This window comes from Xyrauchen texanus, chromosome 31, assembly GCF_025860055.1.
Source record: "Xyrauchen texanus isolate HMW12.3.18 chromosome 31, RBS_HiC_50CHRs, whole genome shotgun sequence".
NCBI classification, from domain to species: Eukaryota; Metazoa; Chordata; class Actinopteri; order Cypriniformes; family Catostomidae; genus Xyrauchen; species Xyrauchen texanus.
Window position 1 is genome coordinate 28,043,265 of NC_068306.1, and position 26,865 is coordinate 28,070,129.

At 36.9% G+C, this 26,865-nt stretch overlaps 1 protein-coding gene across 2 annotated transcripts; it reads right to left on the reverse strand.

The window, feature by feature from the left end:
* Positions 1-904: 904 nt before the first annotated feature.
* slc25a14 (solute carrier family 25 member 14) lies at positions 905-26,399 on the reverse strand. Of its 2 annotated transcripts, XM_052099628.1 has the most exons (9): positions 26,266-26,399; positions 25,592-25,690; positions 24,880-25,018; positions 16,114-16,208; positions 8,318-8,403; positions 7,201-7,296; positions 6,944-7,068; positions 4,588-4,801; positions 905-4,093 (listed from the first exon to the last, which is right to left on the reverse strand). In XM_052099628.1, exons 2-9 carry the CDS (start codon positions 25,653-25,655, stop codon positions 4,052-4,054), a joined length of 861 nt encoding a protein of 286 aa, XP_051955588.1. In that variant the 5' UTR covers positions 25,656-25,690; positions 26,266-26,399; the 3' UTR covers positions 905-4,051. The 2 variants fall into 2 exon arrangements, with proteins under 2 accessions (XP_051955588.1, XP_051955587.1); XM_052099627.1 differs by lacking the exon at positions 26,266-26,399 and having other exon boundaries at positions 25,592-25,705.
* Between the last annotated feature and the right edge of the window lie 466 nt (positions 26,400-26,865).

A 26,865-nucleotide genomic window follows, 5' to 3' on the forward strand; every position in this document is an offset into this window, starting at 1 on the left:
TCCTCTCTCGTAGCTCAAAGGTCTGATAGGAAGCCACAGGCCAGGGTGGAGGTGACGAATAACTATTGTTTTCTACCTGTTCACTGTGGCTGTGGCTCAAACCTAGTGAGTTAAATACATAGACAACACTGTGGGCATCAGGCTACATGTGGCATGTGTGAACACATACAAGGCTAGTTAGACACCGTTTAAGGGTTTAAAACCTTGCATTAAGTTGTAATAAAAATTCAAAGCAAAAACAATGTTAAACCCACATGTACTTGGGTGCATTATCATATGTGCTTGAGTGCACAAGAATGATCTCATATTATCATGAATTAAAATGACACTGCACACTTTTTTTCTCATTGTATGATTCAGGTAAATATAGCCTCAAAGGGAGTTACCAAAGTCAATTCACATGGTAAAAAGTAGTTACTTTCTTCTTTAGACACTTAAGCAGTGTCAGAAATTAACTTGCCCTCTTCATTTGAATTATTGGGAGCATTTTTACCTTTATAGGGGCGATTGTTTTCTAACATAAAAATATATACTGCAAGTCACCCTTTTAGGTTAATGCTTACATTTAACCAGTTCATTAACAAGAGACAAAAAGCATAACTAGGCCTAAAATAAAAAATTGAGGCCTACATCAGATGTTACACACACACAAAACTAGGGAATTCATTATGAGGGCATTTTTTGCCCCAACATTTAAATTATTTTTTATTTCTGGCCCTGATATAGACATACAAATGTCACTAGCTGATACTTTTGTATCTACTACATATTTAGGGATACTACACCAGTTGAACCCTGTAATGTTATCGTTTTTAGCAAGTATGAGTTGCTCTATTATGAGACATGAGCACCTACTTAAAGCTAAATACAACTGAAGGAGAACTAAAATCAACCAACATTCAGTGAACATTTTATTTATTGTCAGGGTGCACAGTTACATGTGACAAAGCAAAAGAAAAAAAAACACTAAAAGGGCATTTTTAATACAACTTGTACATTTTCAACTTATTCCAACATTGTGCAGTCTGAACATTCATCGTGCTGTACGTACATTTTATGACCTACATTTAAAAAGAAATTAACTTCTAACAAACTCAAAGTACCTCTACTAAACTGTATATTCATTTAGAAATACAAATGTAAATTAAATATCCTCTGAATAAAAAAAATCATTGGAGATCTTCAAAGTAAAATAATAAGCATATGATAAAATGAATAAAACAGTGCGAGAACATAATAGCAGAAAATGTGAGGTTCTCGACCTTGATCTGGGAGAGGCTCAAAGTACATTAAAGCGAAAATACTGGCGCATGAATTAATGTGTTTGTTTTTTTTTTTTTTGTCTTTGTTACACATGGGAATAAGCATTTTCACAAGTTAACCAGAGAAGAACATCATGCACCATGCTCTTCACCAATCCAGCAAAAGCCAAAGTTTAAGAAAAACATAGAAGCATGTATATCAAACAGGAGAGCACATAATTAACCTCAACCCCTTAGTCATATAAATACGTTTGCCCATATAACTAAAGGGATAATTTACTCAAAAATGAAAATTCATCATTTATTCACACTCATGTTGTTTCAACCCAAAGTAGGGCGGTCAACGGGGCTGAGAAACTAAATGATTTTTTTTTAACATTAATATTACCATAATTAAAATTATATTTGATTTAATTTGAATTTTAAAGAAATTATTTCAGTTAGGAAATAAAAGCAACAACGTCAGTGATCACCAGATTGTTTAATCACTGTTGCCTAGATTCGTTGCACCCTCTTGTGGACCAATGAAACTCCTTTCAACAAGCAATGAGTTTTAAAACACATTGCTGCGTACACTGCCAGCGACTTTGTTGATGTTGACAGCGAATCACTTTTCTTGCCGCTAAAAACAAACATTTTGGAGGGAAAAGACGAAATATAAATGGAATCAGTACATAAAATGCTTTATATCAAAGACGAACGAGAAACAAGGCGTGCTCTTAGCGGTTGTTTATCTGCGGCGAAAACGCAAACGCCGGTCTGTCAAAACCATTCAATCTCGGAGTCAGCACGGTGAGTACCACCGGCTGGTACAGGAGATGCGGCTGGATGAAGTCCGGTTCCAGCATTACTTCAGGCTTGACAGGGACCAGTTTGATGAGCTGCTGCACAGGGTGGGTCCCCTGATTACTGCAGGAGCTGAGAGAGAGAGAAGGATCACGTGAGCTCTACCGTCTTCTCTCGTATTGGCTGTCGCTCCCGTAAATCTCTCTTCATTTGAATAAAGTTAAACTTGACTCAACTTCGTGTGTACGCAGGGTCATTCACACCGAACAAATTGAGTCAGTCAGTGCCGTTTTTTCGAATGTTTTAAGTAAACATGCGCTAGACGGACGTTATTGACCGTTACTCCGCTTTCTCACAGATTTTTTAAGTGTCTCGTTAAGGAACAATGTTTATTTTAGATGGGGTGTCAAGTTGAAAAGAACTGAAACCTTTAAAAACGCCTTTAGAGTCACCTGCGTTTTGACATTTGTTGCGCGGCACCTAGCTTTTTCTAGCGCAAGAATGCGATCGGTCTGAACAGTCCAAAAGGTCATCGTAAATGTTTGGCACACAATAAAAATTCAAATGCACCATTTAAGCATTCCAATGTGCATTTTTTTCCTTCTAAATGTTACCGAATATTTGCATTTTATATTATTATATTAATTTGACAGCCTTATAGGGCAGAATGCCAGCCTACTTCACTAATTACTTTGGTTGCATGGAAAAGGATGGAATTAAAGCAAGTAGTGACTGATGCTGTAATTCTACTTAACATCTCCTGTCACGTTTCAAGGTAGATAGTCATACAAGTTTGGAACAGCAAGAGGTAAACAACACATTTGAACATTTTTGTGTGAGCTATTTCTTTACGAAAACATTTAATACATAAGACATATTGTTTGATTAGAAGTGTACAATACAGCTTGATTTATTTATGAGCATGTTACAAGTTATGAACAAAGGTGCAAAATAAATATATAATTCTTCGATTTGTTAAGCACAATACAAGGCAGAAACAGATCAGTAGAAGGCATACATATCAAAGCAGGAACTGATAAGGCTTGAAATATAGATGACAAACAGTTATGCATATATAACTGTACTTTACCAATATTAATAATAATGTGTCACTTTTAAAAACTCAGCAACAACAGTACAGTTCTGTTTCAATACATGCAGTCTTTGGCAATGAGGCGAGCACCCAAATGCAACCCACCCTGTTTTTCCACATAGTCTGATTTAAAATATAAAGCTCTGTATGTGCTAATATTTTAATCTTTAAACAGGTGCTTGGAAATTGGTGTTCAAGCTCAGCACAAACTATTACAGACTTTTTGAATATAAGGGGGGAAACGCTTTGAGCACACAAGTGTTCAAAGGATTCAACAATTCATGATTTGAAACATGGACAACCAATCATGTCTGCACTGTGTGCATAACACAAAAAGGCATTTCCTGTTATTGACGCCATAACTAATGAATACCATTGTAATTGTTATGCCACATTTGGAGCATGCTGACCTCAAATATTTCTAGGAGTTCTGATATGAAACAGAACATATTTCCACTAACAGCATTCAGTTAATCACTAAACATCTCCTACATTTCCATCTGTTGGACGAGTCCTCAGAAACATTTGTTACAATGCTATGCACAAAAAGATGCCAAACTCCCAAGCCAATGGCAAGAAACAATGCCTGGTGGTTTCCATTTTAACCTATAGCCCTTTGCCTCAAATGTACACCTGTGTGGCTACAGGCTGGCCAAGTGTACATGATTGTAACTCCACCTGGCTACAGAGCATGGTGCTGATGGACAATAGCTGCCAGGATTGAAAAATCAGGCATATAGGTACAAAAATGAGTGTCTTAAAATATGAAATATGTACAAATACAAAAGAGGATGAAAATAAAACAAGTTCTTAAATAAACATACAGGTAAGTGATGGAGATGGGATGGTGAACGCTTAATGAATGAAGCCTCACATACATGCACATAGTCCAGACTAGCGACTTACTCAGCTACAATGGAAGCTTCTTCAGCTGCTCAAATGTGATAAAGAACTGAAATATAAGTCAAGGATAACAGGTATATTGTATTTGGGTAAAGTGTAATTCACACACACACACACACACACACACACACTCAGTATACCATTTAAACAAGTTTTCACAAGTTTACTGGGCACTTGTTGGCTGCTTTTCTTTCACCATCTGTTCCAACTTGAAAATTTCAATTCATCTTTTACTTTTACTTTCAAATATTTGAACATAAGCCTTTAGGGCTTTAAGGTCATTAAAAACAAATTCATCCCAAACTTGACAGTACAGCAAAAATGTATTTAGGTAACTTTTGCTGTCAAATGAAATTAACTTCCACAAATTGATCAGTATAAGCAAAATCATAAAAATATTTTAATGACTACTGTGAGACTCGCACCAATCAAACTTCTTGTTGCAGTGCTGACCTCTAGTGGTTGAACTATGCAAACAACAAAAACAATGAAACAATTTTAAATGCAAGGTTAACGAACAGATATTTAATTGCTTAAGGATACAATTATATTCCAAGGCCCCAGACGCAGCCAGTTGGGCCAGAAGCCTTTATAAAGGGCAAAGAAACCCTCATTTTTCCAGGTCTGCATGAGCCCGTCCAGGGTACCTTTGTACATCGGGTTACCAGCAAGCATGCGCTGGTTCATCATACGTGTCCTCACAACGTCCACTGGGTTGGAGGCCAGAGCCCCAGCCAGACCACACGTGAAACTGGAACTGAACAAACAATATGGGTCACACTCATTATGAGGTCAATGTTGCGACCGTATTTAAAAAAAAAAAAAAAAAAAAAAACTCCCGAATGCATGCACAATCTTGTAAGATCCGACAAAGTGTAAGGTCATATAATTGACTGAAACTTTTTATCAGGGTAAGGTCATAAATGGTTCGAGCATAAACTGATCGACACCCGATTTCACGCTGAATGTCATCACCTTTACAGTCTCCAAGTACGTTTCCATCCAAGGATTTTTTGCGCAAAACGTTTTAGCGCATCAAAATAAAGCTGATGGAAACGCACATAAATCGCTAAAATGTCACAAATGTCGACATAAAATGTTTCCGTTTAACTTAAGCACATAAACTATGTCGACACATCAAATGTCGCGAAAAAATCTTTTGGAAACAATTTTGTCAATAAAATTGCCATTAGCGCAAAAATGTATTGTCGCATGACAGAGTTTGCCCCAATCGTTAGCCTGTGTTATCATGACACCAGTATTGAAAGCCAATGTATTGTACGTGATTATGGATTGATCTTTACGGCATATAGATCCGATGCTGCAAACACATCTGTCATGACACTTCCAGGAGTGCCAACAGAAATATCTGTGGTTTGCGATTATTTTAAATCGCAGTATCCATCCGTTTATTTATTAAAGTTTCCTTTCCACACCATTCAGAATAATAGACAGCAGTCACGGAATTAGCCCACAAAACATAAAACACATAATTTCTGTGCACAAAGATGCTTTAAATTAAGAATAATACACACTACTATTTTTTTGGGGTTTTTTTTGGAACACTTACAGCAAAATTCTATTAAATTATTGTTTAGTTTACTATTGAAAAATGCTGGCAAAATCCCCTGTATTAAATTAAATAAATTACCAAACGAAAATAAAAAAACAATATATAAAAAAAAATAATAATAATAATAAAATATATATATATGCCTTTTCTCAAACTTAAATTAGACTTACCCTGTTCTGTAGATGAATAAAGTCGTCTGATGACATTCTCAGAATGTTCTGCAAACTAAGAACTATTTTTCCAATGCTGAGGTCAATTTCAGAAAACAAGCTTTTGAACATTTTAAAACGTTTAAATATTTTAAAAATCGAACCCTCTTTAGCTTGGATCGCATTTACTGCTTCAGAAAATATACATTTCCATTATGAAGCTAAAATAAGTTATGATAATCAAGTTCAGTTGGTCATTAAAAGTTGCTGGAGATATATGCGGGACATAATGCAGTTGTGCTGGCGATGATTTTGATTAGATGATTGTTCAAAATATTGAATATCAGGAATGTATCATATGTAAACCCTGATATTACACCGCATAATTTTTTTTCTTTACTAGCTGTACACACAGCATATGAATGGTTGATTGATGGTCCTTATACTGAGACAGAAAGTTTCCCCCGCTACTTCTGCCGGCAGGTTGCCAGCTTGAACAGGGCCATGACGATCCGCTTTTGGGTCTGAACAAGTGCCAACCTGCGATAGGTGCAACATCAGGACCAATATTACAGTCCTATCAGAAGGGCAACTGTTCCCTTTTGATTGCAATTCCTCATCTTCGGATTGCTTTTATTTGAGAAATGTAAATGATAGACTGGCTAATTTTAATTAATTGTTTTAATACTCTCCCCATTTTACCAAAACTTCGCATTTTCACTTTGTCGATAACAAAATAGCGCAAAAGTTGGATGGAAATTAGGCTATTGTTATGGGCTTATCCAATGTGTAATATTGCTGTGCGCATGCCTCTATTTTTGGAAATCAATAACAAAGAAAGCAAAGTTTTCTTTCACTATCCGTCACTTAAATAAGCAGAAGAATCATTATGTGAAACACTCACACTTTGTAATGTACCACGACAATTTCGATTAAAATATGAATTCGATTAAACATGGTTTACAAGTGATCACTTAATTTCAGCAATTTTGTGTACACTTCATTTGCAGCCATTAATTGTATTCAGCAGAATATCGCTATCTGCCACCCTGCTCTCTAGAAATCAGTATTGTACATTGAAAAATCCACACTGGTTGAACCTAGTTGGGTTTCTAATTACATTAAAACTGGGACCAAATTTTATGTTAACACCAAGTACTGGTCTAGAAAAGCTCACATGAAATGTGTGAAGATTGTGTCTCCCATCAGCCCTGAATGAATCAGGTGCTTTTTGGCGATGTCATAGACCGGTAGCTCCACACCCACCACAATGGCCGCTCTTTGTGCTGTGGGAATGACACCCTGAAATAAAAATATTGATTGATGCTAAAGCTTAGAAATGTTGACAGCTTCTAGTTTTGATAAGTTTAAATGCAAATGAGAAATTCTGACTAAACATGCTCTAAAATCTCATCGCAGGTGTCAAGCACTCACTCTCCACAGGCCTCGAGTGCCCTCTGTCTGGTAAATGCTGATGAAGTTGGACATCATACTGCCATGTAACAGACTGCCTTGAGCTTGCATTCGGATCTGAGAACAAAACCGAAGGAAATAACAGGATACCAAATAAAAAATTGTTTTTGTGTGCTCTGTGTTGTAAAAACAAAAAGTTTGAAAAAAGACATTGTCAAATCTGTTTGCAAATCTGTGTGACTCAATTTTATACAGCATGTATACACACTTCAAACAATTAATCCCAGTTTGTGATTACTGCATAAAAGTTTTGTTAATAATTTTATAGAATGCACACACAAGAGCTATTTCTAGTCAATTAAATATTTATAGCAGAGCATACCTGGGAAAAAATATGCCCATTAAAAACATGTCCATGAATTTTCAAGGCCTGGACATCACAATTATAAGATTCCCTAATATTTCCAGGTTTTTCATGACTGTGGGAACTGGGAACACTAGTACATATAAGCATTATAATGGCCAAGACTAATTTGTTCTGTCTATTTTTTTGGGGGGGTGGGGAGGGGGGCATTCCAATTTGGATTGCCCAATGTGCTCTACGTCCTCGTGGTGGCATAGTGACTCGCCTCAATCCAGGTGGCGGAGGAAGAATCTCAGTTGCCTCCGTGTCTCGTGGCTAGTTGAGCGTGTTACAGCGGAGACCTAGCCCTGTGGAGGCTCATGCTATTCTCCGGCATCCATGCACAACTCACCCCACCAAGAGTGAGAACCACATTATAGCGACCACGAGGAGGTTAACCCAACATGACTCCACTCACCCAAGCAACAGGGCCAATTGGTTGCTTAGGAAGCTTGAATGGAGTCACTCAGCACGTCCTGGATTCAAACTTGTGACTCCAGATATGGTAGTCAGTGTCTTTACTTGCTGAGCTACCCAGGCCCCCGGCTACTTTACTCTCTAGATTATGAAGCAATAAAAATAAAAAAAAATAAAAACTGTAAGTGGACAATTTACATTAATGTAACCAATAGATGTGATAAACAGTAACAAACTCATATGATCATATTTTCTGCTTATTCTAGTATTTCTGTCATCACTGACTTATACTGAATATTTAATTTTCATTTCACATACCTTTAGCACATCAGTAGGATTTGCCAAAGAGGATGACAAAACACCAGAAACTACACCACAGAACACATTAATCACCATGGTCTCATCTGCAAAGATGACAGCAGCCATTAGACTCTGAAAATGCAATTCAAGTTTTATTAAAAGATTCACAGAGACGGAATCTGGGTAGCTCAGCGAGAATTGACGCTGACTACAACCCAGCTGCGAGTTGGAATCCAGGGAATGCAGAGTGACTCCAGCCAGGTCTCCCAAGCAAACAAATTGGCCTGGTTGCTAGGGAGGGTAGAGTCACATGGGGTGGTCATGATTAGGGGTTCTCACTCTCAATGGGGCACATGGTAAGTTGTGTGTGGATCGCGGAGAGTAGCATGAGTCTCCACATGCTGGGAGTCTCCGTGGTGTCATGCACAGCGAGCCATGTGATAAGATGCGCGGATTGACCATCTCAGAATCGGAAGCAACTGAGACTTTTCCAACAGCACCTGGATTGAGATGAGTAACCGCGCCACCACGAGGACCTACAGCCATTGCCAAATGTATTGGCAGTGACATAAATTGTGTTTCACAAAGTTTTCTGCTTCAGTTGTTGTGGTGTTGATTCACATAGTTAAATCAGAATCAGATTTATATAATTGCAAAAAGCTTCATTGGCCAAAAAAAAATGTACTTAATCACAAAATCCCAATTCACTAAAATAATTTCACTAATCATATCAGCAGCACCTGGGAAAGTGTGAACGAGTACTATAGGTGAAATCACTATCATTCGGATTGGATTATAAGAGCAGACTGATTGCTATAAAAGGAGGGAAGAAGTGCTTCCAATCATTGTGTTCTTGTTAGCAATGGTTACCTCATTCCAATTTGGAAAGTTATTTTCTCTGATGAAGCCCCATTCCGACTGTTTGGGACATCTGGAAAATCGATAGCCCGGAGAAGAAAAGGTGAACGCTACCATGAGTCCTGTGTCGTGCCAACAGTGAAGCATCCTGAGCCCATCCATGTGTGGGGTTTCTTTTCATCCAAGGGAGTGGGCCCTCTCACAATTCTGCCCAAAAACACTGGCATGTATAAAGAATGGCATCAAAACGTCCTGCAAGTGCAACTTCTCCCAACAATCCAGGAGAAATATGGTAATGATCTGTGCATTTTCAAGCATGATGGAGCACCCTGGACTTAATGCCATAGAGAACCTGTGGTCAATCCTCAAAAGGCAAGTAGACAAACAGAAGCCCACAAATTGTGATCAACTCCGAGCAGTAATAAGGCAAGAATGGATCGCCATCATTCAGGATTTGGTCCAGAAGCTGATATACAGCATGCCAGAGTGAATTGCAGAGGTTATGAAGAACAAGGGACAACACTGTAAATATTGACTCTTTGCATATATTGAATATTTTTGCCAATAAAAGCCTTTAAAACTAATTAAATGCTTATCTTTGTTTTCCAGTATACTATAGAAACAGGTGAAAAAAATAATCTACAAATACTGAACAGCAAACTTTGCAAAACACAAAATGTATGTCACTGCCAATACTTTTGCCCATGGCTGTACTAAGAAGTGGCAATTGGGCATTCCAAATTGGGAGAAAAGGGGATAAAAAAAATACAAAAAAGAGATTCACAGAGACAAAACGACAAAATGCAAGAAAGAAAGAGAAGCCACAAAACAAAGGGGGTATTTACACTTGGTCACTTCATGTGTTTTTACTAATCAGATTGCTATTCGATTGAATAATTTTCCCAGTGCATGAGAGTCTGTGTACACGCATTGTATATGTTTCCCCCTCTAGGCTTGTTGTAGGAAAGATGTTCATGTGCATCAGCTGCGCTTATTTTCAGTGCTTAGTTGCAGTTTCGTTAGTGATCTGCATCAAGTAAATGTAGAAAAAAAGTGATGTCTTGCCTACGACTTGCATCCGTTCATTTGTTATTATTTACTGCACAACACAAGTCCTATGAAACTACTTGGTAACAGCCGTTTATATTTTGTATTTTTCCTATGCTGACAGAGTGCTGTTTTGGCAGACTAAAGTTTACATATGTGGCTTGAACAGCCAGATGCATTTACACTTGACAGAGCTTTGTCTGGAATGCATCTCAAACCACCTCTTGATTTGTTTGAGTGATCAGATTCATATCAGTCTTGGAGGGCATGTACATCTGGGGCATTGAAATGTGCGTAAGCAATTTCCAACTAAAATATTTATAAAAAATAAACTTGCCGTAAATATGTGCACACCGTCCGGACATTCTTGGGTGTGCATATGCACTCTTTTAATGGTCTGTGTAAATTGGCGACTCCAGCTGGACAAATAATGAACTGAACAGACCGATAATGAACTCTGATTTTCATTTAAAATAAAAATTTAGTTAAGCACTTGAAACAGTAATCGTTATCAAGCCAATAGTAGGCTATATTATTATTACTTTGAGAACTTTCCCGTGTCATAAAGTAAATAAAAATGAGTTTTCCTAGTCTGAAATTTTAAGTCAGTCTTTTCGCAGTTTCCGTACCGTAAAAAGCAGTAATCACGTGTCTGGATTGTGAAATGCGCGTGGTAATTGTATGCAGATGAGGATATGCAAACAGACGTTGTACATCTTCCGCAAAATCTGACTTTTGTGCATACACATACTTAAAGGAAGAAATCTAAACAGAGTTTTATACATGAGGCCCCTTCAGTTTTTATGATCAGATAGTAATACGACCAAGTGTAATTACCCCTAAAGAGTGGTTTAATTCTGAAGGATTAGCTGTCAATCATCTCTCAACATCATTACATTCACAAATACAATAGTGCGGAAGAGCCATGCAGTTAAATCAAAATAAATTCACATAAATGTTAAAAAGCCCTATTTTCACGCTCTAAACGCATACCATTTACTCCTGTATACATGTGGCTTGGCCAGTCATCACAGGCAGCTTTTTCCACCACAACGTAATTTCCCAGTGCTATTTTATTCTCAGTTGCTTAACTTTATTTCCAGATATTCAAGAATACTTGGGGTTTATTTTCTTGAATTTCCATTGCGACCTGCAGCGGAAATGCGCTGCAATAGTGAGGTTTCCCTCTTACATAAAGCTGGGATTCCACCAATGTACTTGAGCACATATTCAGGATGATTATTTTTTTAAGGGACGTGAAGGACAGCAGTCGATACTTTACATCGATTTGCATAAATAGCTACAGTTTCTGGTGTATGAGATTTTCCCACTGTACTCCCAGAAATGCTGAATTCTTTCCAATGTGTTGATAAGTTGTTGGGCTCAATCCTATGACGTTTGTTTTCCAGGTCTGTTCTATGCATGCGCACTCATCCAAAACTTTCAAAAATTCTACTAATGCATTTACATGGCCACATAAGCCATGATCTCCGCTAAGAAAACCACGTGTGTTAAACTGCTTTTTCTTAATCCCTTAAGCGGCACAAGGAAAATGGCAGAATGCTGCTTTCTTCCATAAGTAAATGGTTTCCTTAAGTGCTTGCAAATGTGGTCCATGTTAAGACCCCAACAGAGGTGAATGACTAGTCAGTCAGTATGCTTACATGCATTTTAGAAGTTCGATTTCAGTCTGTCAAAATCAACAATAATTTTTCTTAGAAATTGGCATGCAAGCACTTTTGTCTAACTGAAAATTTACCAGCCAGATTTGAGTGAAATTGGACTAACAAATCTAGTTATAGATATTCAGCAACACGATAATCAGTCCACAATTGGCCTTGGTGTTTTGCAAGTGCTTCAAAAGAAAGGGGTGCCACACAATGTTTATTTAACAGTTCCTCAACTGATGTCCTTTCTTTAAAAATTGAATTACACATTGTGTCATATATATATACACTTGGACAGACAGACTAGAGCTCGACTACCCAAAAACCCGCAGTAGCTCGATTTTAACTGCACATGTAAACATACTGAGTGTAAGATTTGTGTTAGTCTTCTGTTCAGATTTAGCCATAGTGGTGGGAGAACAGTGGGGGGAAGAAAAAAAAAAAAAAGAGAGACTTGAAAACGTGGATGAATTATAGAATGATAATTACAGTAATGACTGAATCCTTGATCAATGTGACCAACAGTGTGTGTCTGTGGTCCAGCACGCACCATTAATTTCAGCAGGAGAATGGCACTGGTACCCCCTTTACCACCACGCAAAGCCTGTATCAAAATAAGCATTCGACACACAGTGGCAACATCCTTGGAACAGCATGCAGCGAGAAAAAAACTGAAAATAGCAAAAAAGAAGCTGTCTGGATCCTCTCATAAAGTGCTAAATATACATTTAAAAAACCTGTTGGCATAGCTGTGACCTTTCTCGAAGTGGTTATGGCAGGGTTTCAAGTAATACAGATGGTGTTTGTGGAACAGGAGTGAAATTTAATGACGCCACATTGAGATAAGGTAATGTGGGAAATGTACAGTCTCAGAGAACATTCTGTCTGCCTCTTTGGCTCTCGCTGTTTGGACCACACATTAGTGATGGTGATTACACGTTGTTTTGGAGCCGTGGAATAAAAAAGTCTGGTACTGAAAGAGCTGAGAACAACAAGGGATTGGTCACAATGGTCAACTAGTTTTCCCAACAACCAACAGGTCGATTAGTTAGGTCAAGTCGTTTTTCTACAATCTATATTTTTAGTTACGACTTTAGTGCTTTAATTATTGCACTTTAGCTGTTAGTTTACAGTTTGGGCAGGAAAACCCTCTCTGAAAATTATTTTAAACATCTTTAAAATAAAAATAGCTTTAAAGAACCATCACTACAGCCACACACATGCAGACAAACAAATTTAGGTGTACCATGTTGTTGCTTTGACACCCACAAGTTTTGCATTGAAGATGGTGTGTAGTTAAATTGTCCAGCTTTTAAAACCTAATTTCAATGACTCTGGTTTCTGTTCCATTATGTTGCATTCTGCCTCACTGTTTTTTATCATCTAATGTACGTCTGGCAGATTGCCTAAAATTGTCATTCAAGCAATCCACCAACTTGCTGATTTTAAAAATATGTAGTTTTGCACATCCGTATCTGTTACTGTGCAAAGTTTAGATATGAGTCAATTTAGAGCTCAAACAATAATGGCTAAACTTACTGTAGATGTTTTTATTCACTATAAGAAAAATACGCCTTGCAGAACTTTTGAAGCAGATTTTTTTAATTATTATTTAGTACTCCCCTTCAGAAGCAACATAACAGATATTTACATATACAAAATAATACATAACATAAAATAACAATTTATAGAATCTAAAAAAAATAAAAAATAAAGTCTTTCCTAACAAATTTACAAAACCAAAAAATTAGCAGTCTCTGGAAGATGATATTTAGAAGAATATCTCAGCTCTGTGGGTCATTTCAATGCAAACAAATGATGGACAGACCTTTGAAGCTCCAAAAAGCACATAAAGGAAACATTAAAGTAATCCATTCAACTTTAGTTTAATCAATGAAGTAATCCAGTCAGTTTTGGGTGAAAACAGGCCACAATGTGACTCCTTTTCGCTGTACATCTTGCCACTGCAATCTCTAGGCACAATCATGATTTCAAGCACGATTACATTTCCTAGTGCCTGTTGCATGCGCAGAGCACTAGATCATGCTACAGGAAGTTTAATCAAGCTTGAAATCATGATTCCATAAAGACTTTCTATAAGATATATAGTGAAAATAGAGAAATACATTTGGTCTGTTCTTACCCAAAACCAATTGGATTACTTCACATGACACTTATTAAACCACTGGTGTTGTATGGATTAATTTAATACTGCCTTTATGTCCTTTTTGGAGTTCTGACCACCTTTCACTTGCATTGTATGGACCTACAGAGGTGAAATATTCTTCTAAAATTCTTTGTGTTCAACAGAAGAAATTAATACACATCTAAGATGGCATTAGGGTGAATAAATGATGAGAGAATTAACATTTTTGGGTGAACAATCCATTAAAGAAAGCATCATCAGCAAAATGGAAACTAATAAGTGGCTAATTTAGACTAAAATAGTGATCAACTTGATCGAACAGTGATATGCCAAAGTATATGTTAGTGTTCTGCATTGCTGATCGCTTTGTGCACAGTATGCCTGATGTAAATTTCTTCATTAGCCCAGTTGACAAAGAGTGTCCGTGTGCGGCCCATATTTTATTGACATGGAGAGTTCTCTTATGTGCCCATCGTAATTTGTACTAAAAGAGCAGTTATAGAGTGCATGCATCAAATGTGTTCATATCCGTTCACCATCAAAGAGTATACTTTGAAAGGCAACGCAGTCGATTGGGCATGATCCGATCCAGAACGCAGAAAAGCTAAGCATACCCTGGCCTTAACACTTATAGATTCATGATTCTAATAGCATATGTCATATGTCATATGTCATGACTTAAACCTCTTATTTTTGAGCACAAAAATAAATAACATACAAATATTGGAAGCAATATTATTATTATTATTATTATTATTATCTAAAGACACTTTTCAGTATTGAATGAAATGTACTTCGGTGAAGTGTAAATGCAATGCTAACATTTTTGGCAAAAACAAGGCATCTCGGAAGATACTTTTTGTTTGGAACAGCGTAAATATCAGTAGTGCAGCTATGAGCTAAAATTGACAGCACACTCCATTTTGATTAGATGTTTGCAAACACAAAGGACTATTTTCGTGACTGCGCTACAAAATTACGCTTGGATGCATGATTTTCACAGGAAAAAAGCATAATGCACTTTTTGGCACTTCATTAACATACAATGCATCTACAGATTGTGCACATACAACCACAGATTACACAAGCACTCCCAGCCACAGTCACTTGCACAAAAATTGCACTTAGAATTTGCATCCAGCCCATGTACACTACTAAATTCTTATGATTGGGCTATTTTATATCGATGTTGCGCATGCTTGCACAAAAACATCCAAACTTCATGGAAATGCCCACTGACTTTTCGCACATGACAAACTGCTTAGGGCTGCGCGTAAGGCGTAGTGCTTTTAATAGGATCCAAAGTGTTTATCACCGACATGCACCTACATCACTCATTGCATTAATGCATTGTACCTACAACACTGATTCGGTCAATCACTAATACCCATGTCATTGGGGTCATTTTATATAACAATGAAATAAATGTTTTATATGGAATTTAATAACATATCCAACCTTTTTCCTGAACATGAAAGTGTTCCACGATTCATAACAGATGCCCATTTTTAATTCTCCAGTGATTTCACTCGCATCGGCATAAGTTCTTAATGGACAATGTGATGTTTTGTTTAGTGTATTAAATTCGCAAAAATTGTACCGATTCTTGAGTGGCAATGACCATTTTTTTTTAAAAGTTCCTCATTCATCAGTTTAGGGAGTGGGTGAATAACGTGAATCTATGAACCGAGGTTAGTTACGTTGAAATCATTAATTACTATTATGACAGCCAGCAACTGCACAAGTTGAGCCTAAACAAATGTTTACTCCAACTAACACTTAAAATGGTTATTGGTTTGGAATGCTCGTATTGGTTATTTCTTATGGAGAAACAACCAAGAACCAGAAAACAGTTTTGCGACACTTAGAATCATAATGATGCTACCCAGTGGTTAATCAGGAAAACTGTGGATATGTGCAAACAATTTGTGGAGGTGGAGGACTGTGGTGCAATGTTTGATTCGTCAGAAGACACTAACATAAGATAAAACTATTCCAGGCAATGCTCTAATGTGTTACTGTTCAACCAAATTATAGAAATGTTGGATGGAGAAGAAACAAGAGTATGATGAAAAAAATCCTCTCTCTAAACTCACCTTCAGGATGACTAACAAACAGTTTCTTTAGTGTGTTGTATGTACCAATCTTGATTGTCCCATATGATGCCTGACGAAGCAGTGCGGGGGAAATCCTGAGAAATGCAAGACGTACACAGTTTCAAGGCCATAGTTTTATTTTCAGATCGAGACTAATGGAAATCTGAATAATATACAGTTCAAATTACAAATTAAAATACTTCACAAAACCCTGGAAATTAACAATTAAGACATTAATCTCGAAGAACAAAGTTTAAAGAACTACAGCCCTGCAAACACAATCTTAAAAGAAGACAACCTTAGAGGAATAGTTCACCCAAAAATAAAAATTTGCTTATAATTTACTCACCCGCGAGCCATCCATGATGTATACATTTCTTTCTTCATCAGAACAGAATTTAAGATTTTTAGGATTTCATTTCAGGCATCCTCCTTTAAACAGTGCAAGTGAATGTACTCTATTACTTTGACAGTCAAAATGCATATTAAGGGGGCATCAAAATAATCCACAACTCCAGTCGACAAATAATGTTCTTCTGAATTTAAACGATTGATTATTTTTAGAAACAAAACAATACTTATATACTTTTTAACTACAAACATTCACTTCCGTACATCTCTGTGACATGCACTCATGAGAGAGATGACGTAAGCTCGTTGGTAAGGTCACGCGTGGAGGAGGCAGGTCTTGTTTACAAGAGAAACTTGCACAGACCGAAGGCCAAGCACCGTACACAAACCAAAACAATTTAAAAATAATATAAAAAAAAAATTATTTCCAAACAATAAAAATACCATTACTGCAGTAAATACCCATTTATATCGGAGCTATGCCATTGAGTTATCTAATTGTGCTTTTTCTTTAGCAGAAATATATAGGCTATATGACTGTCAGGAATTCAAGCCACACAAGTTGTAGTTGAAACCAGTCTCAGACTGATAGGTTACTGATATCCCGGTTCAGCGCAATAAGCCAGAGCTTCAATCGCTAATCATCATGTACAAGCAATCGGTGAAAAGTTAATATTTTTCCTGTTCTGCATTTTATTTGGGGTTTCTGAAGGGTGAAGCATCCAGGACACAGTACACACACCAAACGACCATTTTGAACTACACTAGTCAATTAAACTTTTGTACAGCACTGTTCCTCTTGTAAACAATGACGTGCTTCTTGCCTCCTCCAGAGCTTATGTCATCCCTCTCATGAGCGCATGTCACAGAGATGTACGGAAGTGAACATTTGTAGTTAAAAAGTATATAAGTATTGCATTGTTTCTAAAAATAATCAATCGTTTGGGTTCAGAAGAACTTTATTTGACGACTGGAGTCTTGTGGATTTTGATGCACCCTAAATATGCATTTTGGACCATCAAAAAAATGGAATACATTCACTTGCATTGTTTAAAGGAGGAGGCCTGAAATGAAATCCTAAAAATCTTAAATTCTGTTCTGATGAAGAAAGAAACTCCGATACATATTGGATGGCCAGAGGGTGAGTAAATCATCAGCAAATTTTCATTTTTGTGTAAACTATTCCTTTAAGACAGAATAATGCATGCAATTGTTGTGCAAGTCAGATCTGCATCTCAAGAAATGTAATATTTTAAATGTTGTACAAAATATACATCCAAAAGTTCGGAATGATGTACAGATTTTACTCTTAAGTTTGTTCTTTTATTCACCAAAGTGGCATTCAATTGATAACAATGTATAGTCAGGACATTAATAATGTAAAAATGTATATTACAATTTGAAAAATATATTCAGAAATTAAGCTACTTCAAAAAGTTCTCGTCAAAAAAATCCTTCATGTGCAGCAATGACAGCTTTGCAGATCCTTGACATTCTAGCTGTCAGTTTGTCCAGATACTCAGGTGGCATCCACGCTTCCTGTAGCACTTGCCATAGATGTGGCTGTTTTGTTGGGCACTTCTCATGCAACTTACAGTCTAACTGATCCCACAAAAGCTCAATGGGGTTAAGATCCATAACACTCATTTCCAATTATCTGTTGTCCAATGTCTGTGTTTCTTTGTCCACTCAAACATTTTCTTTTTGTTTTTCTGTTTCAAACGTGGCTTTTTCTTTGCAGTTCTTTCCATAAGGCCTGCACCCCTGAGTCTTCTCTTTACGGTTGTACATGAAACTGGTTTTGAGCGGGTAGAATTCAATGAAGCTATCAGCTGAGGACATCGCAGAGCAATGACATCTCCGATCATTACCTCGTCTCTTGCATTCTGCGATCAGCTAATGTTACTCAATCTACGCCATGCTGTCGTTCAGGTTGAACTATTCTTTTGACCTCTAGAGATAGCTTCACTAATAATCTTTCAGATCTCATACACTCAAAAAGACCCAAAGTCTAGAAGAACATATAAATAAATACAGTCTTCTCTAGCACTCTTGATAGTGTCGCCCCCTCCGATTAAAGAAAAACCTGTTTCTTCAAAACCTGACGAAATTTCACAATTCTCCAAATTAGCAGTGTATCAATGAAATCAAAGATTGGATGGCCAGAAATTTCCTTCTACTCAATTCTGAAAAAACGGAGGTAATAATTATTGGACCAAAAACCTCTAAAAACAAGCCGCTAAAATATAATTTGACTCTCAATGGATGTAGTTCCATCGTCTTCAACAGCCAAGAACTTAGGTGGAAGAATTAGATTTTCAAAAGGACAGATTTGTATCAAATATAACACCTAAGAAATATTGCTAAATTACAACACATGCTCTCTGTTGCAGATGCCGAAAAACGAATTCATGCATTCATGATCTCAAGACTAGATTATTGCAATGCATTTCTGGGAGGATGTCCAGCAAGTTCAATAAATACACTTCAACTGGTTCAAAATGCAGCAGCCAGCGTGCTGTCTAGAACTAAGTAATATATTAGCCCCATTCTATCGTCATTATATTGTTTACTTGTTAACGTTTGCATTAATTTTAAAATTCTGTTACATACAAAGCTTTGAATGGTCTAGCTCCACAGTACCTGAGTGACCTTCTACTAGGGATGCACCGATCCAATACCTGGATCGATATCGGCTCCAATACTGAAACATTTATATGAAATCCGATACTGTGTGTTAGTCATGTTTGTTACTGACAAGCTCAAGAACCATTATTACTAGGGCTGACGATTTAACGGGTTAATTCAGTGAGATTAACTTGATAAAAAAAAAATAACACGCAAAATAAAATAAAAATAACGCAAATTAAAAATCACAATGCCCCCATATAAGGAAGATTCCTGAGAAATGCAAGCTTGTAGTACCACCGGTTTACTCCAGAGGGCAGTAAGTGAAATTTCAGCTGTATGAGCAACGCACAGTTTTTACAGTGAAGAAAACAACCTTCAGCAGCAAAAACACAACATAAACATGCGTTACGTTCTTGCGTTCAAAACACTTAAGAGTGCAAATCCAAACTAAGGGATCTCAAGATGTGTTCCAAGTATTAAACTATATTTAACTTGACACAGTGACCTAAACATTTTATGTTTATGATGCGACACACCCGAGACACTACACTGCTATATATTTAACAATGATATATATATATATATATATATATATATATATATATATATATTTGTTAAATATTTAAAGATAACTATGTATAATTATTTCATCATTATATATAGATTATAGATATATTGAAACGATGTGTGTTGTGAAAGGTGCTATACAAATAAAAATGACTTGACCCGTTTGCAACCAAGCTTTAACTTCCTGGCTGATGTATTGAGATTTTGCTTCAATATATCCAAATAAATTTTCCATTCTAATGATTCCATCTATTTTGTGAAGTGCACCAGTCCCTCCTGCAGCAAAGCAACCCAACAACATCATACTGCCACCTCCATGCTTCACGGTTGGGATGGTGGTGTCTGGCTTGCAAGTCTGACCCTTTTTCCTCCAAACATAACTATTGCCATTATTAGGGATGCACTGATACCACTTTTTCTCTTCCGATCCAATTCCGATATCTGAAATTTCAGTATTGGCCGATACAATACCAGTATTGTTTTTCTGCATAATCAATTTAGAATATCTTTACATTATTGTGTGGAATTAATTGGGTGTACTCTTTAATATGTACAGAAACACAAACCTATAACTACACATTATTTCAATATAAATGTATAGATTATACATACACAAAAAAAAAAAAAAAACACCTCTAGTTTCATTCTAAATGCATATTATAAGTGAACCGAACTATTGAGCATCTACATCTGAGATGTTGTTTGTGATTAGAGCTCAAATATTGCACACCGCTGTGAAGGCTTAAAATAGCCACGAGTGCGTGTAAACAGTGAAGCGTCATTCACTTATGTGCTGGAGCCATGCGTGCATTTTATACATTTTCTTATTAAACACAGTCTTTTGTGATTCACAGAGCTATTGCACATCTTCAAGTGGCTTTGAATAAAATGCACGAGTCATATTAACTACTTTATTTGTGTTTTTAATGGTTCTTTGTCATTTTTTAGCTTGACAGTAACTAACATGACTAACACACAGTATCGGATTTGGATGGGGCTCGTCGGACCGATGCCTAATCAGTCTAAAAGCTTCAGTATCAGAGCCAAAACCGATCCAGCTATCAGATCGGTGCATCCCTAGTCATTATGGCCAAGTGGTTAAATTTTTATTTCGTCAGGCCAGAGGACATGTCTCCAAAAATTAAGATCTCTGTCCCCATGTGCACTTGCAAACTGCAGTCTGGCTTTTTATGGCGGTTTTGGAGCATTGGCTTCTTCCTTGTTAAGCAGCCTTTCGTTTCATATTGATATAGGACTTCTTTTTTTTTTTACTGTGGTTATAGATACTTGTTTACCTGTTTCCTCCAGCATCTTCACAAGGTCCTTTGATCTTGTTCTGGGATTGATTTGCACTTTTTGCCCCAAACTACGTTCATCTCTAGGAGACAGAATGCATCTCCTTCCTGAGCGGTATGATGGTTGCGTGGTCCCATGGTGTTTATTCTCTCATACTATAGTTTGTACAGATGAATGTGGTACCTTCATGTGTTTGTATAATGCTCCCAAGGATGAACCAGACTTGTGGAGGTCCACGATTGTTTTTCTGAGGTCTTGGCTGATTTCTTTTGATTTTCCCATGATTATCAAGCAAAGAGACACTGATTTTGAAGGTAAGCCTTAAAATACATCCACATGTACACCTCCAATTCAATACACCTATCAGAAGCTAACTGGATAATTGTCTTAAGGCTTTAAATCATTTTCTGTAATTTTCCAAGCCGCTTAAAGTCACAGTTAACTTCGTGTATGTAAACTTGTGACCCACTGGAATTGTGATAGTCAATTAAAAATGAAACAATCTGTCTGTAAACAATTGTTGGAAAAATCATGCACAAAATGTGTCCTAAATGACGTGAGTGGTTAAAAAAAAAATTTGTTTTAATGACTTCAACCTAAGCGTATGTAAACTTCTGACTTCAATTGTATATGTTGAGAAGTGGAACACGGTGAAATTTCAGGGTCACAGCTCAAGCTATTTAAGCATAAATATTACATTATTATTGTTGCTATGGCTTAACTCAAGAGCATTGCCAAAGTAACAGCTTTGATTCAAAAGGGAATACATGTACTGATATAATATTTTCATGAATGTAAAAAAAACATTGCTAAGCAACCATGGCACCAATCTATCCAACAACTAAGATAAAAAAAAAAAAAAGTGTCACATTAGAGATTTTATGACACAAATAATGATTTATTTTTTTTAAGAATATTTCTGCTCTGTAGGTCTTTACAATATAGGTAAATGGTGGCCAGAACTTTGAAGGTCCAAAAAGCAAATAAAGGCACCATAAAAGTAATCCATATAATTCCAGTATTTTAATTCATATCTTCAGAAGAGATATGATGGGTGAGGGTGAGAAACAGATTAATATTTAATTCCTTTTTTTCTATAGAAATTCTTCTACCTTCCCAGTAGGGGGCGATATGCATAATAATGTGAATCGACAAAAACACAAGAGGAATATGAATGTACAGATTGACTGAGCAGGGAATTAAATTATGGAGATTGAAAGAAAGAAAGGACTTTGGTATGGGTGAGAAACAGATCAATATACAAGTCCCTTTTTTTTTTACCATCAAGTCTTCTCCCTGCTCAGTCAATCTGTACTCTCACATTCACATTCTTCTTATGCGTTTGATTATTAACTGTATTCATGCATGTCACCCCCTACTGGGCAGGTAGAAGAATTTCACAGTACTTAAATATTGATCTGTTTCTCACCCACACCTATCATATCGCTTCTGAATATATGGATTTAACCACTGCGGATCTATGGATTTCTATTATGCTGACTTATGAGATTTTTAGAGTTTCAAAATATTGGCACCCATTCACTTGAACCAAAAGAGCTGAGAAATTCAAAAAAAATCTTCTTTTGAGTTCAGCAGATAAAAGAAAGTCATACACATCTGGGATGGCATGAGGGCGAGCAAATTATGAGAGAATTTCCAAATTTGGGTGAACTATTCCTTTAACAACCTGTTTGTTTGTTAACTTTTTACCATACAGAAACAAATCTATAATAGCTTTGGCTATTTATTTGTATAAAAAGGATGAAAACCATAAAGAAAAATAATAGTCTACAAAAAGCATCATGTTTATAGGGACCCCTAAACAGATACCAATCATTCTCCCTATGCTGTCAGTAATCGTTTGGCTTGACAGCCATTTTCACGAGTAATAAATGCAAATTCCCAGTTAAATATGCTGTAACTTTTTTTTTTTTTTTTTAGAAATTAAGAATTAAACAATTTAAAGAGGCCCTATTATGCTTTTTGGGAATTAATTTTTTCTTTAGTGTGCAATAGTTTTTGTGCATGTAAAAAGTTGGCAAAGTTACAAAGCACAACGTCCACACCAAAGGGAGTTACATTCTCCCACAGAAAACACTGCTCCTGAACTACCTGAAACACCTGGTTTGCAGTCCAGCCATTACTCCCGTGACTTAGCCATGTCACTATGTAACACATTTGCACAGTGTCTGCCTAAGGGCTACTTTAAGATGAAATTTGTTTATAGTAAGGGGCGTTACATATCCGACACACGCTCTAAGTAGTTGACCAATCACAACAGACTGAGACAGCTGACCAATCAGAGCAGACTGGGCTTTTCAGAAAGGAGGGCTTTAAAGAGACAAGAGCTAAAACAGAGCATTTTAGACAGAAGGTGAAAAGAGGTGCTGCAGAAATGTACAGTATGAGAAAAATAATGTGTTTTTTGAACATTAAAAGCATGTAAACCTATTCTAGTAGATCAAAAATAAAATGATGCACCTGTAAATGAGCCCAATACAGGCTCTATAAAAAAAATTATATTAATATCAAGTCACTAGCCACAAAGTTTCTGGTGTGGCAAGTCACAAAATAATGGTTTGAAAAATATGATGCTCACTGATACACAAATACCACCAACAAGTTCAACTCGAGCGATTGCATTCAAGCTGTTCATGCCAAATCAGATGGCCAGTTTCATGTTACTCAGCTCCTCTACAAACCCATGCAGATCATGTGGATTTAATATCATCTATATTTATTTTCTATGTTTATTACACCTCCCAGTTTTATTTAAGACACCTAAACCAAAGTATGGGTTGCAACTACAGTGCATTTAGAAAGTATTCAGACCCCTTTATTTAAAAAAAAATTAAAAAATATATTTTTTATTGTTGCAGCATTATGCTAAAATGCTTTAATATTTTTTTCCACATCAATCTACACTCCATACCCATAATGACAAAGCCAATAAAAAACTTTTTTTTTTTTGCAATTTGCAAATGTATTAAATAGAAAAAAAAATTAAATCACATTGACATAAGTATTCAGACCCTTAACTCAGTACTTAGTTGAAGCACCTTTGGCAGCGATTACAGTCTCAAGCCTTTTTGGAAATTATGCAACAAGATTTGCACACCTGGATTTGGGGATTTGCAGCCATTCTTCTCTGCAGATCCTCTCACGCTGTGTCAGGTGTTGATGGGGACTGTCGGTGGACAGTCATTTTCAGGTCTCTCCAGAGATGTTTGATTGGAGTCTGGGCTCTGGCTGGGCCACTCAAAGACATTCACAGAGTTGTCCCTAAGCAACTCTTGCATTGTCTTGGCTGTGTGCTTAGGGTCATTGTCCTGTAGGAAGGTGAACCTCTGGCCCAGTCTGATGTCCTGAGTGCTCTGGACCACGTTTTCATTAAGGATATCTCTGCATTTTGCTGCATTCAGCTTTCCTTCAACCCTGACTATTCCCCTAGTCCCTGCAGCTGAAAAACACCCCATAGCACCATGTTTTACTGTTGGGATGGTATTGTGCAGGTGATGAGACATGACACTTGAAATTGAAGCCAAACAGTTCAATCTTCTTTTCATCAAACCAGAGAATCTTCTTTCTCACAGTCTGAGAGTCCTTTAGCTGCTTTTTGACAAATTCCAAGCAGGCTTTCCACTTTGCCATAAGCCCAGATCAGTGGAGTGTTGTCAAAAAATAATTAAAGCATTTTAGCACAAGGCTGCAACATAAAATGTGAAAAAAATAAAGGGGTCCGAATACTTTATGGGTGCACCGTATGCCGTTTACAAGGAACACAACTCCAGCAAGTACATAGTAACCAACAAGTACATAGTAACCCATTTTAGCACAAATGCTACCACCATTAAACAATAATGCTCTGCTGCAAATGACAACTTTGTGGTCAATCAGAATTTGCAAATAATTTGCTCTCACCCAGAATATAATGCCCGGATGCCTTCTTCCTGTCCAATCCTGAACAAAGCGTGGAACATGCCCCGATAGCGGACCTCCATACAGTGGGTCTGCCCTTGAACCTGCAGCCGTGTTTTTGTCAGATCAATAGGGAAGGTACCTACAGCATTCAATCACAGATTACATTTCAGATCCTAATGCTTCACTTTTGTAATTTAATGTTTACGCAAGCGTTTCAGAGATCTCACCAACTGTTTACATGAACATTTCCTGTAAAATCTTTCATTTAGTGTGCTGTGCCTGGGTTTGTGCACTGTACCAACTGTGCAGTGGGGAACGTCGTTTTACTCATTCTGCCGTTTTGTGTTCTTGTATTGTTAAGAGATATTCTGTACCTCCAATGTGGCAAATATAGTGAACATGACTCTACAACACAATCTACAGTAAAAATCCATATAAACATTTCCAAACAGCAACTTGATATTTCCAACCAAATGGTCACTAATAGACAAAAAAAATGTTTTCAACAGCTTTATTTTATCCTGAATTACTTTACTGCATGTATGCATCTGATGCCAATATTTTGATCTTATTGATTAAATATGAATATGAATTATGCCACTTCAATTAGAGATATTAGCAACTGTGCCAAGAAAGACTCTTATGACAAATGATCTGAGAAGGGAACTGTAATATAAACGATTATGCAAAAACAGCAGGTGCACAGACTCACCGAATTCTGCAACAATTGAGGCCATTCCCCCGTAGACAAACGGCTTCCAGTTCAGGTTTGCCATTTCTGTTGCGGCCCCCTCGGCTTGATGGAGTCCTACTAAAAACATCAAAAACCCAAAATAGGAGTAAACGAGCTGTTTTAATCTCACATTGTACAACATAGCGCTACCCGTCCGTATTACCGCCAGCCTTTCCAGGTGCATAGACAAATGTGTACCGGAATAAGACAGACCGAATTAAAGATTCATTACAAACGCCGTAGGAAATTAGCGGGAATCCTATTGGCTGTAAACTCCGTCAATCATTTCGAAAGCGATCCTGGTTGGTTACAATAATCTAAAATCCCCCCAACTTCCGTCGGCAAGGAGCTTGAATGACAGCAACTGCTCGAATATTTTCTGCTAACGATGTCACATTGAACTCCGTACGTTTGCGTTTCAAATTAAAAAGAGCAACTCATAGCGACCATATGGTCATTCCTAGACAAAATGTGTCGACGACGTGGTCGGAGCCTAAAAACGGTTGTATTTGAGTTAGTCTCGGGCGACTAGTGGTGATCTAACGGTGATAGTCGTGACTGTTTGCCAGTTAGAGAGCTACTCACGCGCTTATAAAGTACAAAATAAAATGATCACTTAAATATAATCAATATCAACTCATGAATTCACATACCAGAGACCTGGGGCTTCCGTCGCCTCTGTTATTTTATTTCTGACTCCATCGTCTCGACCACATGTAAAATTGCTGTACTTTTCGCAGTAAAACTCATGTAGCGCACGTACAGCTTTTCATCGTGCGGGTCAAACAGGAACTGAACTCGCTATAAGCGGAAGTTCCCGCCCGGAAGTTTGATTATATATATATATATATATATATATATACACAAAAATTGAATATATATATATATATATATATATATATATATATATATATATATATATATATATATATATATATATATATATATATTCTCAAATAACAAGTTACTTATTTTTTTTTAAATGTGAAAAAAGTTTTTAAATCCCTCCCACTTAGTATGATGAATATAATAGTTTCCTTGTAAAAACAAATCAATAATAATATCATAAAAATGAAGTAAAGTTCACCAGAACCGGCTGGATCCAGCTCCATTTCTGCATTGTGTTGGACTCCAATGCTTCATGCCCCTGAGTTATGATGACTAATAGCAGTCGCTAGCCAAATATCACTTCAGTCTATTAGCCTATAGACTTAGAGGATGAACTGATGCCAACTCCAACCATAAGACATGGG

Bases quoted from the DNA above. Each gene is read 5' to 3' on its own strand.
- slc25a14 (XM_052099627.1), bottom strand. From the start codon at position 25,700: ATGTTTTTAGTAGGACTCCATCAAGCCGAGGGGGCCGCAACAGAAATG. The intron at 25,019-25,591 runs GTGAGTCTGTGC...TGAATGCTGTAG, and splicing joins CTCAATTGTTGCAGAATTCG to GTACCTTCCCTATTGATCTG. The intron at 8,404-16,113 runs GTGAGTTTAGAG...TCATCTTTGCAG, and splicing joins GTTTGTTAGTCATCCTGAAG to ATGAGACCATGGTGATTAAT.